A 16,528-nucleotide genomic window follows, 5' to 3' on the forward strand; every position below is an offset into this window, starting at 1 on the left:
GAAGGATTGTTGCTACTTGCCTGTAGGTTCTGTTCTCAAAAAAGTTTTGTAACTAGGTTATAAAATATGTTTGGATTGTGGGTGTCAGCATATGTTCCTGTCTTATAAACTTCCTTGAACCAGGTATGTATATACAATAGGTGATACAAGGGTAAGTTATTAATGACATTTGTCAGAGTAAACACCCTACTCGATCACCATTGTGGTAATAAATTAATGTAGCTAATTCTTACTAAATAGGTGTGGCATGGTAAAAAAATTACAATAGACAATTTAAACAAGGAAACAATACAATTTTCTATTATCCACATTGATAATATCTAAGCAGTGTAGTTTTCTCTACTCAGAGACAAGAACAGGTTTTGCAACTGCTCTGAGCTAACCCAGTTGCTATTATTATGTCGACTTTCCAGCCTGTAAGAATAAAGGGGTCATGCATGGTCAAAAAATGATGTCGACTCTGCCCAAGAAGCCACTCTGTCTAAGGGAACTTTTATCAAAGAGTGAAACTAGAGCTTGCACAGTTCACCTGTGTGAAGTTTCACCACTCCCATTCATTTCTATGTGATTTTGTGGAGCATATTTATCAATAGGTGAAATTGAGAGTTCATCCCTTTGTAAATGTACCTTTAAAAGTCTTTACATTTATGGCTAGCTTAAGTCTGGATGTAGTCAATAATAATACATAGCAGGATAGGATGACAGCACCCAAACCACCCATGCTACATTTGATTAAGTTCCATGAGAACTTTTTGACTTGTGCAGGTGGTTCTCAGCCTTGTAATGGACAATGTGCTATTTGTCATGATATAAATAACATTTGTCAGTGTTGTCTATATGTATCAAAAGAAGCCTTTGGATGATCAGCCTCTCATTGTCTAAACAAACAAATAAAGGCTTGAACAACAGTTGTATTGAATGAGAGAAGTATTACTAGGTCAGACAAAAGGTCTGAAATACAGTTAAATGCTGAAAAAAACCAGCGACTAAATACCTTGTTTACACTGATGCCTGGTGATTTGTTGTGTATTTGGTCAAGGTTTAACAAGCTGTGTATTGATTTTTTTTAGTAATTGTGACCTCTGTGTACAAATCCAGTGTAAACAGAAACAGCCACTTGAATATGCTATGTGAAAATATAGTGTTCATCTATCGCATTTTTTCAAGTGTAAATAACATTAACAATTTAATCGGAAAGTTAATCAATACACAAAAAACAGTTAATTCCTTATAATTTATTATTATTTTAAAATAATGCTAAATCATAAAGTATTAATGGGATTTGAATTCATACAGTATTACAAGCTTGCTATTCCGTGTCTTTGTAAAATGTTTTTAAACCTTAATAAATCAGTTTTTGTTATTGTTGCACTTGGAGTGCAATAATATCTTGAATCAGGATGTCTCTGCTGTGAGGAGAAAAACATGAAATAGGGATCATGTGACTGGGTGACGCAGGATTCCTGCACAGGATTGTCAGGGTTGTAGTTCTGAGCCAGCTGGTTTTTACTTGTATAGGTCAAAAACTCAGGGCACCACAAAACCAAATTTCCAAAGCAATGCTTGAGGCCAAAAATTCCACTAACAATAGGTTTACCACTTTGCAGCATCTTGTTTTTCACATACCGTAAGGTACCACGATAAAAGATCCTAATAACTGTTTGATGCACAACATACCTAGGTCTACTGTAATAGATGGCATGTAGAGACCCCAAAATATACCTTGCAAACTAATTTCATGGCTTACATTTACACTAATTGATAAACACACTGCCAGTTTTATGTGTGGTAAAAGCTGCAAAAAAGTGACCCCCTAAAAACCATATATTTTTGGAAAGTATACATTCTGACAAATCCAAAATTGGTAAATATATCTTTCTACTCCAAAATAGCAAATGGCAAAGCTTTCCTAAATGTATTGGTTATAAAAAAAATGTTGAAAATGGCCACATTTATCTTGCACAAAAAGGGTCAGTGACACAAGGGGGAGGGCCCTGCTCGCAAGAGCTTACATTTTAAAAGGGAGGGCTGAGACATGAGGTCAGGGTAACTAGCATGGCGTTAGAGTTCATGTAGGTGTGTAAAGTGACAGTAAGTGCAGAGTGAGAGGTGAAAACCAGTGGTTGGTGAATATTTGGGAGGTTTAGGTTATAGGCTTGAGTGAAAAGGTGAATTTCAAGAGACCATTTAAAGGCTTGGAGAGTCTGGCAGTACCTAATGGGACGGGGAAGAGCGTTCCAGAGGATGGGTTTTATTCCCAGCCATGGGATGAAGTCCTAAATGCACTCTCTACTTTCCTCCACCCTTTCCACGTATTGATTCTTCCCAATCCATCCTGAAATCCCATGTTAAAGATATCCAAAGCGATATCAGATAAATGTATCTGATCTGCTCTATAAAGGCCTGTCTCCACTGCCTCTGAACTATTAAATTGATAGCACTGGCAAGCCCAGAAACTTTATGATTACATTTTCTCCTACACTTTACCAAAGCCTTCAAATTTCTTGCAGCCAGCATAAACATGGAATAATCTCTGACCAAACAAAACTCACCTTTTGGTAGCATGCTTTTTATCTGTACAAAATCTTAGCTTCACTATTGAGGTTGATGGTTCTCTTCTCCCCTAGCTCATTTCCCCCCATGTGTATTACAAGGATATCAGGATATCCCACCATCTTGCACTTAATGCTTTCCAATGTATTTCAAATAAGTCAAAAGATAAATCTAAGTTTAACCCTTACCCTGGCCCAGTGTCCTGTGATCCGGATTTTAAGCTTTTGACCTGTAATACATTACAAAGAATCAACTAAAGAAGACCCAATGTACAACTTGTTCTGACTTGTTCCCAAATTGTTAATGAAATCCTCCCCAAAACCTGAGATAGCTGCTTGTGTTGCAGCTCCTATTCTAAAAGAATGCAACTTATATTGGTCTCTGCATACTTAAGCTGCTAGCAGGTATCTCTTTAAAATTTGTAAAAACTGATATTTTGAAAAAAAATTCCCATCTTGGTGAATAATTAATTGACATGTGTTGCAGCGCTCTTCACAAAAAACTTTAAGATAATTTATCTGGACATAAATCAGCCTCATGAAAATTTTCCATCCATACTATCTTACCTCTACCCTCCTGATCTGATTTTTTAATAACTATCCTAACTTTTCCTTCTATTAGTGAAACTGCTCAAAATTCCAAATCCCCTGCCTTTGTTTTTGATACGTCACTGCAGGAAGTTCGGCAATCAGTTTTTTCAGTAGAACTAACATAATAGGTTTAAAAATGTTATCGCATCTAATTTTTCGAGTCTTAACGCAAATCCAAACTGCCCTCAGCTTGTGAATGAACAGCAGACACAGCTGATAAGGAAGCTGCCATACTCTGCTTAGCTGCTTCTGCTGAATGAGAAACACCAGCCTGTTGCATATTAAAACCAGAGGTAGAGGGTGACATAAAACCAGTGGTGGTAGTGAAAACAGTGGGAAAAGCGCAGAAAGGGAAGGTAGGGGTAACAATTAGGCTTTGAAGAAGTGCCCAAAGAAGGGGCATAAATATTCTGGTGACCCATCATGACAACACCATGCTGCACCTCAAAAGGCCAAGAAGTAATAAAATCTCTTTAGCCAAAGGTAACAGCTAGTCCTCAGCCAGCTTGCACACCTCTATATATAGCCTAGGGAAGTTCTCTCAACTAGTGATGAGCAAATTTTTTGCCAGGCATGTATTCGCAGCGAATTTCCACATTTCGCCATTGGCGAATTGTTTTGCGAAACTTCAGCGAAAATTTGCTTGGAAAAATTCATCGAGCAGAATTTTTTTTGTCGCGCATGGAATTGAGCGTGGTCGCATGAAATTGGGTGCGGAAAAAAGGGGACGGTCGCATCAAATTGGGCGACAAGAGATAGCCATGGGCGTCAAAAAATAGATGCAGGCGACAAAAAACACGTCGCCATCAAACAAATGCGTTTCACAAATTTTTCGCCGTTTCGCGAATTTTATGGCGAAGCAAAATGGGACAGATTCGCTCATCACTACTCTCAACACTTTGCTTTTACTAAAGAATATGTGTTTTTACATTGTGGGATTATTTATATGTCTAAAAAATGGAGGATATTAAGTCAGCCCATTAATTGCTAATTTCAGAATGTTTGTTTAAAGTTTGAAGGCTGATACCCTCTAGTAAGCAACAGCTTGTGATGTACAGGTATAGAATCTGTTGCCTGGAAACCTGTTATCCAGAAAGTTCCAAATTACAAGAAGGTCATCTCCCATCCCCAATGTTATTGAGTTTATTTAATGTTTAAATTATTTTTTGGAGACTTTAAAATTACGGAGAGACATCTTACCCAGAAAACCCCAGGTCCCCTGCATTCTGGATTACAGGTCTCGTACTTGTACTTGAATATTTTTTAGGTATTGGAGTTGGACTTTTTACAAAAATGTACTTTTTTGGGTCTGGGAAATACTGGTCCTGGTGATGTACTGCCAATTTTAAACACTTCTCAGTTGTGTAGCATGAGCATTAGTTTAGTTATGTGGGCTTTTAATATCCTCCTGGAGTTTACAATGCTTTCCAGCAGCACTTGGTAACCAGATTACAGCCATTTTAATTCACTGCAAAAATAATAAAAACCTATAAATAAAAAACATAAAGAAATTGTTTTTATTTGTAAGTTCAATATAAAAATACATTAGTATTTTTGTTATAAAAGAGAGTTGTTGCTTTATACAGTATATAAAGTCTAAAAATGATGTTGCTTCTTATTCCTCTATGGATAATGCTTTAAATACATTCTAATTATAAGTTTCGGGCAGTACAATGAAAAGAGAGTAACACAAAATTTTCCATTACCATGTCTGTTGAAAGGAAGGAATACTATGCACACATCAGGGCAGCAGGGTTTGACTAATTTTCTCCTACTAAGTGGTTAATAGTAACAGATATCAGAGGAAACATGATGCTGATGTAACCGTGTGTCTGGGAGCTGATATCCCAAGAAAAAAGGAACCCTGTTCTTGCACAACTGCTTAGGAGGAGCTTCATATTTGAACCATTAACTGTTTACAATTAGAATCTGATGTTGGTGGTGAAGTTACATTTTATGCCTGCAGTTTTTACCTGGTAATTTGTAGTGCCCGACTTCTTCTTACAATCCGCTGCTGTGCATAGAATTCAGTTCTAATAAGGCTATTTTTTATTTTACTTTTAGCAATGATGGCCAAACAGCTCATACACTTTTGCAACTTGCAACTTCAGAAGAGGAGAGTTTAAAAGAAGGAATCAACTTTCTACGTAACAAGGATAGTGGGAAAAACTTTATCATATATAAAAATGGAGAAGAACTACGAGCCTGCAAGAACTTGTGTAAGCACCAGGGAGGGACATTTATTAAAGATATTGAGGACCTCGGGAACAGGTAATTATGTATATATGTTATATCTTTTTTATCCTTTCATTGTGGTTTTAATGCATTGAACTGTAGGTACGCTGATGCAAGTCAGTTGAAATGCATACCGTAGGCTACAGTAAGTTTCCCTTAAGCCATAAAATGTGCATTTGATTGGTTTAAAGGGAGGATGATCTGGGGTTTGTGCATCCCAGCAGATATTGTACGAGGACAGTGGGAATCAGAATGTCAGTTTTAGATTGGGCTGAACAGCTAGGAAACAGCCTCTCTAGTAGTAGTAGTGGCAGGGCCGCCATCAGAAATTTTGGGGTCCCGTACAAGTCGTTTACAGTATATGAGGCACCCCATGAACACAAGCAACATTTTTTGCGTAACATATGCAATTTGCGTAACCTTTGTGACGAGACTGGGCCCCCCTAAGAAAGAAGATTTTTTATGGGGCCTGGAACAGTTGTAACCCCTGTACCCCCCTGATGGGGGCCCTGAGTAGTGGTAAGAAAAGCAGGGAAAGGCCTAGACCAGGGGTGTCAAATTCAATCACATAAGGCAGGGGTAGGGAACCTTGGCTCTCCAGCTGTGATAAAACTACAAATCCCAGCAAGCATTTTCCTTAGTTAACCATGACTGTGGCTGTCAGACTCCTGCAATGCATTGTGGGACTGGTAGTTCCATAACAGCTGGAGAGCCAAGGTTCCCTACCCCTGACATAAGGGGTCAAAATCTAAAACACAGGTTAAGTCGTGGGCCAAATTTCTATTAAGATACTTAGGGGCCGATTCACTAAAGGTTGTTAACGCTTATCGCATACCTTTTTACGTTAAAAAGCATGCGATAAATAAGTACATATTCATCAATGTTATTTCTTATGCGTTATCACTCATATCACATGCGTTAAAAAGCGCATTATCGCAATGCATTATTTTTCTCCTAACAGGGGCACCAGCCCGGGGTACAAGGTAGGCGATTAAAGTCACTGGGGGGTGCCTAACATTTTGCCACCCCCAAGTGACTTTGCCTTTCCTTCTCCTTTAAGAAGGATATAAATGTAATAGTCAGAATATCTAGTATAAATAAATTTGAAGCAACTGGACTTGTTTAGTAATAGTAGTCAGAAGATGTGCAGCTAAACTGGTAAAAGGAATGTAAAAAGTGTAAACCTATGGAAATAGACAAGGAAGGTTGGAGTTGTGGGACATGTTGGTTGGCATTATAGCAGGGAAATGAAAAGAACATAGAACCTAAGGCCACCCCTTTAGACTTGGATGACTTCTTGGAGCATCCAAGGAAATAGTGATCTGAACATATACATGTAGGGCCAGATTTACTAAAACTCTTTTCTCATTTTTTTATTTTTACAAATTCAAATAAACTCATTTCCATGAGTGTCTGACATTTATCAAAAAATCTAAAATTAAAAGGCACGTGTGGGAAAAGTCGCAGAAAAGTGGCAAAGATAATTTTTCGACTTGTCGCATAAAATCTGTGACTTATTCAAATTGTTGCACAAAACCAGTGTCAAATATCCTAAATTCTCTAAAGTTTTGAAGCAAAGAAAGATCTTTCAGGGAAGAGACATCTGCCATTGACATGGCTCATATGTTTGAGCTGGAGAATTGTCAGATTCTGATTTTTAGCCATTTTGTTGCATAGTAAATCTTGAAAAACTTGCAGCTTTTTTTCCTGCAACTTTCAGTGCTTAAAAAATCAGTAGTATAGCTATATAAATATATACGTAGTATAGCAATATAAATATATATATATGCACTGGGGGGTCAATTAGAGGGTTTGACTTTTGTCTTTAAACATTAAATAAACCAAGCAGGATTATATGTGTCTATGCGTAGCTACCATAAAGTACAAACTACTGTTTTTTATTATAGAAAAAAGGGTTTAATTCAATTAAATTGGAATGATCTGCCTGTAATGGACTGGAGCCAATTTATTTGGACTCTTCCTTAAATTAAGATAGGGATTTCATTCCCAAGTTTAGAAATGCAGATACCTTTTGAACTACTGTATATAACTTACTGCATTATTGTGTTGGTTCTGGCCATTTTAATTGTATGCAATTATATGAATGAATCCACTAAAAATGTCCTTCTGATGAAGAGTGTTGCAGATTTTTTTTTATTTTTTTGATCGATAAATCAAAGTTGCAATCATGATTTTTAATAAATCAGCTCTGAGAAGTCCATTTTGTATTTTAAGCAGAAATCACTGTAGAGGATGGATGAGACTTGTATGAGCCTGTGGGTAAAACAGCCCACTTTTTGGTACCAAAAGCACAGCACATGCTTATATATATATTTATAAAGTTAAATTATGTGTCCGCGCTCTAAACAGGTGCAAAAAGTGGGTGCTAGGTCAAAACATGTACAGTAAATACCTATAAAAAGGACCAGTACACAGAATCACATCAATATCTTCTTTTTATTCACCATGGGATTGCACGGTGAATAAAAAGAAGATATTGATGTGATTTGGTGTGCTGGTCCTTTTTATAGGTATATATATTTATATATACTTAAATACAGTTAAAGCCCAGAACCAGAATGCTTGGGACCAGGGGTTTCTGTAATTTTTTCTGATTTTTTTTCGCTAAACAATGCACCAATGGCGAAACTTGTACTTTCACAGCTCTCTGCCTAAAGCTACTTATTTAAGTTTGAGAAACTTTGTATCCTTTTTCAGTAAGAATCTGGGACTGTGGGCTGAGCTGTTAAAATCAAGACTGTCCCTCTAAAATTAGGACAGTTGAGAGGTATGACATAGCATCTCCCAGAATAGCACTCAATTGTAAGAAATCCAAGTCCGGCTTGGGACTCCTCCAGTTACATGGGAGTAGAAAAAACAATAGGTTATCTGAATCTAATGTGCAGCACTGGCTCCTTCTGAAAGCTCAGTCTCAGGCACAATGCACTATGATGGCTGCCTGAACACCAATATTACTACTAAAAATACATTTGTTGGTTCAAGAATAAAGAATTTTGTGTCCCTAATGCTCTCATACATTAAATGTATAGCAAACATGAGCAGAAAATCCTGTGTTCCTGAAATAACACTACCTTCCTGGAGATCAAAAGTAGATAACAGAAACTATTCAGATGTTGGTGGAGGTGGGAGTTTTTAGACCAGCAGTCAGTCTATTCAATGCCCTGGTGTTGTCAGTAAAAGAGTCAGATAGCTCATGGCGCTTAACCATTGATTACAGAGGACTGAATAATGTAGTGTCTCTTTTGACTGCAGGAGTGCCAGAAATTTTGACACTTGGAACACGTGGCAGATGCATTTACCAGTTTGTATATTAAGAAGTGGCTTAAAGTGTGACTTTCATGGACATTATATGGACTGGCCCAATCAAAGTTACAGTATTTCACAACTGGTTTTGGACTATATAGTAGAGGCACAGCACATCTTTACACTGAAAGATCAGACTCCCTGGTTAACTACAACTGAGGGAATGCAAAGACTGAAAGCAATAGGATGCATGTCTAGTATCACTGCTGATCTTTTACCTGAGGGATAAAACATGTAGTAGCTGAGTAACAGGTATAGACATGTCTATGAAGATTTTCATTCATCCAGGTCATGGTATATCTAGTATAAATATAAATGATCGAGCTTTATACCACCGCCTGTACCCCAGAGAAGCTACACCATGCTTATATGGACTCCCCAAGATACATAAAGATGGAGCACCACTCAGGCCTATTGTAAGCAGCATCAATTCAGTGACTTACAGCATCGCAAAATAAGTAAGTTTCAACAGCTAGCTGGATCAGTACAGTGATATTCTTCCATAAAGCAGTCTATAGTATGAAAAACTGTTAAAAGAAGAGACATACAAGTGGGACATGTGGATGCCCATACTGGACAACAAAATAATGAATTTGTTGATGAATTGGCATAGATACAGAAATGCCAAGAACAGGAAATAGAACTTTGAGTACATCTTAATGGACACATAAACAATCTGGGCATCAAGGAATTAAAGGTACTATGGGTTAAGCAAATCACAAAGGAATACCTTTAACAACTGCAATAACTAAAGACATTGTAAAAAATGCCCTGTGTATGACTTCAGGTTCCGGCACCTAGAAGGTATAGCAGAGCTCCATCTCCCCCCACTAGCAAGTCCTGCACCAGAGCCGCAGAGTCAGTAAAATATAACACTAAGGCATTACCTGTCACTGCTGCAGTCCACTGCAGTCCAATGCCGACTCTGCAAATAACACATATACCGCTCTGAATTACATACAAATAGCAACAGCAGTTGCTAATTTAATAAATCCTCACCTGGAAAAGACTATAGATAAGGCAGTTGGGAGAATTCAAACAGATATATCTAAACTTTCTTATTTACTTACCTCACATGATACACGGATTACTGAAGCTGAAGAGAGAATTTCCACTTTAGAGGATGAATCCTCACATATGGTTCAAAAAATTCAGAACTTAGAGAAAAAAATTGGAGAATAAAACAGATGACTTGGAAAATAGAACAAGGAGGAGTAATTTATGTTTTGTAACGTAACGTTGAGTCAGATAACAATGATTCCTTACTTGATCTACTCATCAATTGGTTACTGAAAGGTTTACGTATACAAAAGGATATATCTAATTCATCATTGAACATGCACTTAGAATTGGTACTTTGCAATCTAAGGGGTATATTTATCATGCTGTGTAAAAAGTGGAGTGAAGCATTACCAGTGATGTTGCCCAGGGCAACCAATCAGCAATTAGATTTCAACAGTTAGAAAACCAAAGCAAAGCTGATTGGCTTGTATGAGCAACATCACTGGTAATGTTTTACTCCACTTTTTACACAGCATGATAAATATACCCCTTACAGTGGTAAGAGACCCCGAACTGTTATTGCTTAATTCCTAGACTTTACAGTGAAGTCCAAAATCTTGCAAGCATACAAAAAATATAATAGTTTGCTGTTGGATGGTCACAAAATACTGATTTTTCAGGATTATTCAATCGTATGATCTAACAAAAGACGTCTTTTCTCAAAAGCATGCCAAGTACTGTTTCAACAAGAAATAAGATTTGCTTTAATATAAGATTTGTTTTAATATACCCTGCCTTGCTTAAAGTATTTTTACAGACACATATACAAATCTTTAACAATCCAATAGAAGCGGAAAGATTTGTACTCAAACTAGAAAGACATAACAATACTCAACACGCAGTTTCCTCCAGTGGCAAAGAACCAAAAATCGCTAATGAGCATGGGCCTCACATCTCTAGGAAAGTCCAACAGAAAGACAATAAGCACAATATTGCTCTGCAACATTCCAGATCACAACTTAGGAGAAACATTTCACCTCAAACGGAAGCAGACATGATCCATTAAAATAAAGTTTCTCTTTTTTTTTCATTTTTTTAAAAACACGGAATTAACATTGCAGAATGTGTTATTCTATGATATTTTCTCAGTAGGGGGAGGTGTATTCATTTTTAGGTTTAACTTCTTTTATTGAAAGAGATATTTGGTCTTTTTTCTACCTCAGGAAAAAAGAGAAGTCAGTAGGTTTTACCTAAACATTATTTTACTGTTTTACCACTTCATATTTTCCTTATGACAAAGAATGTAAATAATATTGTTAAGGTTATATTTGAAAATATATTGGTTAAATGTGCTGGATTGCATTTCTATATTTGCTTATTCTGTATGATGCTATTGAATCTTTACTGGTATCATACTTTTAGACCTCCATAAATGGAGGTAATTAAAATTATCCCATGGAAATGGCTTAAATTCGCCAATTAAAAGATCCAGAATTTTAAATGAGCAGATATACCCTTATTACAAGAAAGTCATTTAAGTAACTTAGAAAATGAAAAGTTGAAAACATCTTGGATAGGAGAGATCTTCTATTGAGAATCAAACAAAAAGAAAGGAGGAGTAGCTATCTTACTAAATAAAAGACTAAAATATGAAGTTCTTTTCTCCAACAAAGACGAGAAGGGAAGATTTATACACGTCTAAATACTAATACAGAATAATACTTGGAATATACTGTATGTTTCATTTGTGCACCCAATGATAATGCATTTGAATTTTACCAGAATTTAACACAAAGAATTAGTTCACTAAATTCTAATAATTTAATTCTTGAATTCTGGATAAATTTGGTCCCAATAAAATCCTGATTAACAAATATTCCAAATTTCTTATAGACTTATTAAATCAAACTAATTTGAAAGATACATTGAGAATCTTTAATCCTACAAGTATAGATTTTATTTTCTTCTCCCATCCTCATGGTTCAGGCACAAGGATTGATTACATCTTTGCCTCAACAAATATTATTAATTCAACAGAAAATACTGAAATTGGTCACATACTTGGACCATTCTCCTATCAGTATATCTCTAAGAATGTAGTATATTCCCAAACCATATATTTCCTGGAAATTTCCTGCCTTCTGTTCAGTAGATCTGATTTTCAAGAGTTGATAAAGAAAAAGTGGGAACAATTTTTATTGGACAATTCGACAACATAATCCTATGTTACTCTGGGATACTTGGAAGGCTACCATTAGAGGAGAAATTACTTCCTTTCGAAGCAACTTCAATAAAAAAGATTAATTCCTAAATTGTTAAGCTGAGCAAAGAACAAAAAGATGCTTATATTTCTTTTACATCTAATCCTAGTAGGTCAAATCAAAACATTTATGAAAACTCCATAAAAGACGTAAAATTTTGGCTTCATGCAAAACATAAAATGAACATTTCATATTTCAAATCCAAATACTTCAATTTTGGGAATAAAGCAAATAAGTTATTATCAAATATTACTAAATCCTGGACTAGATATTATCCCATCACATCCATAAGAACTAAAGAAAAGAAAATAATAAGAGACTCATTCAAATAGTGGAAACATTCAGAGAATTTTATTCACCTACAGAATCTAATGACTCAGAGAGGAGATCTTTTTTTGCTCAATAAAATTTTCCAGTCATTTCTCAAGATGATTTAGATCTCTTAAATTTGCCAATCTCAGAAGAGGAAATTATCACTACAATCTCTTCATTAAAAACAGAAAAAGCAGGTGGACCTGATGGTTTTGAATGATATTCTATTTCATGGTCAAATTCTTCCTTCAAGTTTACATACTTATATAAGGATTATCCACAAGCAAAGAAGAGATCCTATGCTTATGAATTCATACAGGCCAATATCATTAATAAACAAGGACATCAAAATCTTAACCAGGATTCTGGCTAATAGACTTTCAACCGTTAAATTCACATGTCATTAATGGGCATCAATGCAGAAAAAGCATTTGATAATGTTTGTCGGCATCATCTTTGAGACACTCTACAAGTTTTTTGTTTCTCTGGTCCTTTTATGAATTTGATTAACTCTCTTATTCTTCACCGAAAGCTCAAATTTTAGCAGCAGGAGAACTTTGCAAACAATTCATCATTCACAGAGGAACACGTCACCATTATTCAACTTGTCATTAGAGCCATTAATAAGAACTCTATCTAAGGCAGATTGTTTACCAGGACTGGTAAACAATATGTACCTTTATTGCACACTTTTATTATATTTAATATTTGTATTTTTTTTTTTTTTTGTCTGTTGGGAGGAACACTGGTCAAAAAATTTCATTACAGTAATGATGCTTCATTGTTATTTGTATATGACAATAAACTTGAAACTTAATTGAATATGTAACAAACTAACAGTTTTTGCAGATGACATGTTGCTAATTGTCAGAGTCCCTAACAAACATCTTGCAGATATTTTCAAAATTTTTGCAAACTTTGGGAACATTTCTGGATTTAAAATAACTATTTCCAAGTCAGAAATAATGAATATATATGATTCAATTTCACCAAAGATTTTAAATAATCTGAAGATAGAGAAGTCCAAGTCATTCATCAACTATTTAGGTATTTGCTTACCAGCGGACCTTAACCGACTCTATTCTTTAATTTTTTTTACGGCAATTAAAAACATAATTAAAAAATGGATAAATGTTCCCATAAATTTAAAAGGTAGAAATGCTCATATTTCCAAAATTGATTTAACCTGTTATAAACCTTTCTCTCCTAATCAAATACAAGGAACATTGGAATCAAATCTATTAAAATGTATTTGTAGAAATAAAATCCCCAAAATTGCTTTACATAAACTTAGAGAACCCAAGGATAGAGGTGGACTTGATTTTAGTGACTTCAGATACTTCAGTCTTTCAGCTTTGACTAGATATGTCCTGGAATGGATTGATAAAGGTGACATATATCAATTTCCATCTTGACTACTCAACAGAATCTAAAGAACACATCATTGATCTATTACACCGTCAATGGAATAAACAATCTGATATACAGAAACACAATAATTTGTTGGAAATTATTACACAAACAATTTAAGGCTAACTACCAGATAACACCATACCTACCGAATTCTGCCATGCTCTACCTGCCCTATGCTGCCTGTGTGTGATATACTCTGCCTGCTCTATGCTGCCTGTGTGCCATACTCTGCCTGCCCTATGCTGCCTATGTGTGCCATACTCTGCCTGCCCTGTGCTGCCTGTGGGTGCCATACTTTGCCTGCCCTATGGTGCCTGTGTGTGCCATACTCTGCCTGCCCTGTGCTGCCTGTGGGTGCCATACGCTGTCTGCCCTATGCTGCCTGTGTGTGCCATACTCTGCCTTCCCTATGCTGCCTGGGTGTGCCATACTCTGTCTGCCCTATGCTGCCTGTGTGTGCCATACTCTACCTGCCCTATGCTGCCTGTGTGTGCCATACTCTGCCTACCCTATGTTGCCTGTGTGTGCCATACTCTGCCTGCCCTATGCTGCCTGTGTGTGCAATACTCTGCCTGCCCTATGGTGCCTGTGTGTGCCATACTCTGCCTTCCCTATGCTGCCTGTGTGTGCCATACTCTGTCTGCTCTATGCTGCCTGTGTGTGCCATACTCTGCCTTCCCTATGCTGCCTGTGTGTGCCATATTCTGTCTGACCTATGCTGCCTGTGTGTGCCATACTTTACCTGCCCTATGCTGCCTGTGTGTGCCATACTCTGTCTGCCCTATGCTGCCTGTGTGTGCCATACTCTGCCTTCCCTATGCTGCCTGGGTGTGCCATACTCTGTCTGCCCTATGCTGCCTGTGTGTGCCATACTCTGCCTTCCCTATGCTGCCTGTGTGTGCCATACTCTGTCTGCCCTATGCTGCCTGTGTGTGCCATATTCTGCCTACCCTATGTTGCCTGTGTGTGCCATACTCTGCATGCCCTATGCTGCCTGTGTGTGCCATACTTTGTCTGACCTATGCTGCCTGTGTGTGCCATACTTTACCTGCCCTATGCTGCCTGTGTGTATACTTTACCTGCCCTATGCTACCTGTTGGTGGTGAACCTGGTGGGGGTTTGTTCTGGGAGTTTGTCAGCATGTGTAAATAGTTGTTAGGGGTCACTAAGGTGTGTTTTCATGTGCTGGGGGTTGCTGTGCTACACACAGGGGAGGACAACTTAATAAACTTCTTTCACATATGAGTGATGGGTGATAGGTGTGTTTTAAAGTGGGTGTGGTTTAAAAAGGGGAGTGGTCAAAACTAGCTTCCATTATCAGCCATCCACCACAATTCAGGAACATTCTGTCCCTCGCTACCACAGAAGTTGGACAGCACTGCATTAAAGCATTATGTGCAGGGTACACTGATACCAATATAATGTAAAGTATGTTGGGTAAAGCTATGGTTAACACTGACATTGGTGACAGTAACTGCCCCTTATCATGCAGCAACTTGCAATAATATTCCTATAAGCATTGACATAACCAGTACTGGGGGGAGATGATACTCAGATGGAGATATTACACACAAATCATGAAATTCGTGAAGTGAATGAGTGTTTCAGGCATGTGATGAAAAATTTTAAATAGGAAACTTTTCCAATTGGGGTGAATAGACATTTGTATGCGCAGGGGGCATTAATAAACTACTGTACTACAAGGGCAAAAATAATTGTGGGATAATTGTATGTGTGCGCAAAGAAATACAAGGCACAGAGAAAAATACAGGTCCCTGTACCAGGTCATAGGGTGTGGATTGTTCCTACAGAAGCAAAGGGTTCACAAAGTCAAGGAGTGGAGAAGTAATTGTTAAAGGACCAGGAAATACCTGTTGCTTTTATGAGAGGAAGATACTAATCTTATTTATCTTCCAGTCCACAGGTTGATATCTGTGTATGTAAAAGAAAAAATTAAAATCTACTATAACATCTTTTTAGAGTGGCAATCCAGCACACCACTACTCAGGTTATAGGGTTTGGATTGTTCCTACAGAAGAAAAGGGTTCACAAAGTCAAGGAGTGGAGAAATAATTGTTAAAACCAGGAAATACTGTTGGTTTTATGAGAGGGAGATACTAATCTTACGTATCTTCCAGTCCACAGGTTGATACCTGTAGCTGTGTATGTAAAAACTGGCTTCCATTATCGGCCTTCCACCACATAGGCCAGAAAAATTCTGTCCCTTGCTACCACAGAAGTTGGACGGCACTACATTAAAGCATTATGTACAGGGTACACTGATACCACTATAATGTACAGTATGTTGGGTAAAGCTATGGTTAACACTGACATTGTGACAGTAACTGCCCCTTATCATGCAGCAACTTGCAATGCTATTCCTATAAGCATTGACATAAGTACTAGGGGGGAGATGATACACACAAATCATGAAAATTAATCCTGAAAGTCAATGAGTGTTTCAGGCATGTGATGAAAATGTAAAATAGGAAACTTTTCCAACTGGGGTGAATAGACATTTGTATGCGCAGGGGGCAGTAATAAACTACTGTACTACAAGGGCAAAAATAATTGTGATATAATTGTATGTGTGCTTAAAGAAAAACAAGGCGCAGAGAAAAATACAGGTTCCCCTACCAGGTCATAGGGTGTGGATTGTTCCTACAGAAGAAAAGGGTTCATAAAGTCAAGGAGTGGAGAAATAATTGTTAAAGGACCAAGAAAACCTGTTGGTTTTATGAGAGATACTAATCTTATTTATCTTCCATCTACAGGTTGATATCTGTGTATGTATTGTGGTATGGTGACAAAAAGGTCCCCGGTTTCCTGGGGAAAAGT

The 16,528-nt window shown here is 37.2% G+C and overlaps 1 protein-coding gene across 2 annotated transcripts in view; it reads left to right on the top strand.

Annotated features, from left to right (window-relative positions):
• Positions 1 to 16,528, top strand: part of cmahp — a 104,699-nt gene that overhangs the window by 43,528 nt on the left and 44,643 nt on the right. The window contains exons 1-2 of one of the 2 annotated variants that reach the window (XM_002936445.5): positions 5,042 to 5,119; positions 5,208 to 5,414. In XM_002936445.5, the coding sequence (XP_002936491.2) occupies positions 5,076 to 5,119; positions 5,208 to 5,414 (251 nt within the window). In that variant the 5' untranslated portion in view covers positions 5,042 to 5,075. Of the gene's footprint in view, positions 1 to 5,041; positions 5,120 to 5,207; positions 5,415 to 16,528 lie in introns of those variants that run through there. The other variant, XM_012965384.3, reaches the window with a different exon arrangement.

This window comes from Xenopus tropicalis, chromosome 6, assembly GCF_000004195.4.
Source record: "Xenopus tropicalis strain Nigerian chromosome 6, UCB_Xtro_10.0, whole genome shotgun sequence".
Taxonomy (NCBI): Eukaryota; Metazoa; Chordata; class Amphibia; order Anura; family Pipidae; genus Xenopus; species Xenopus tropicalis.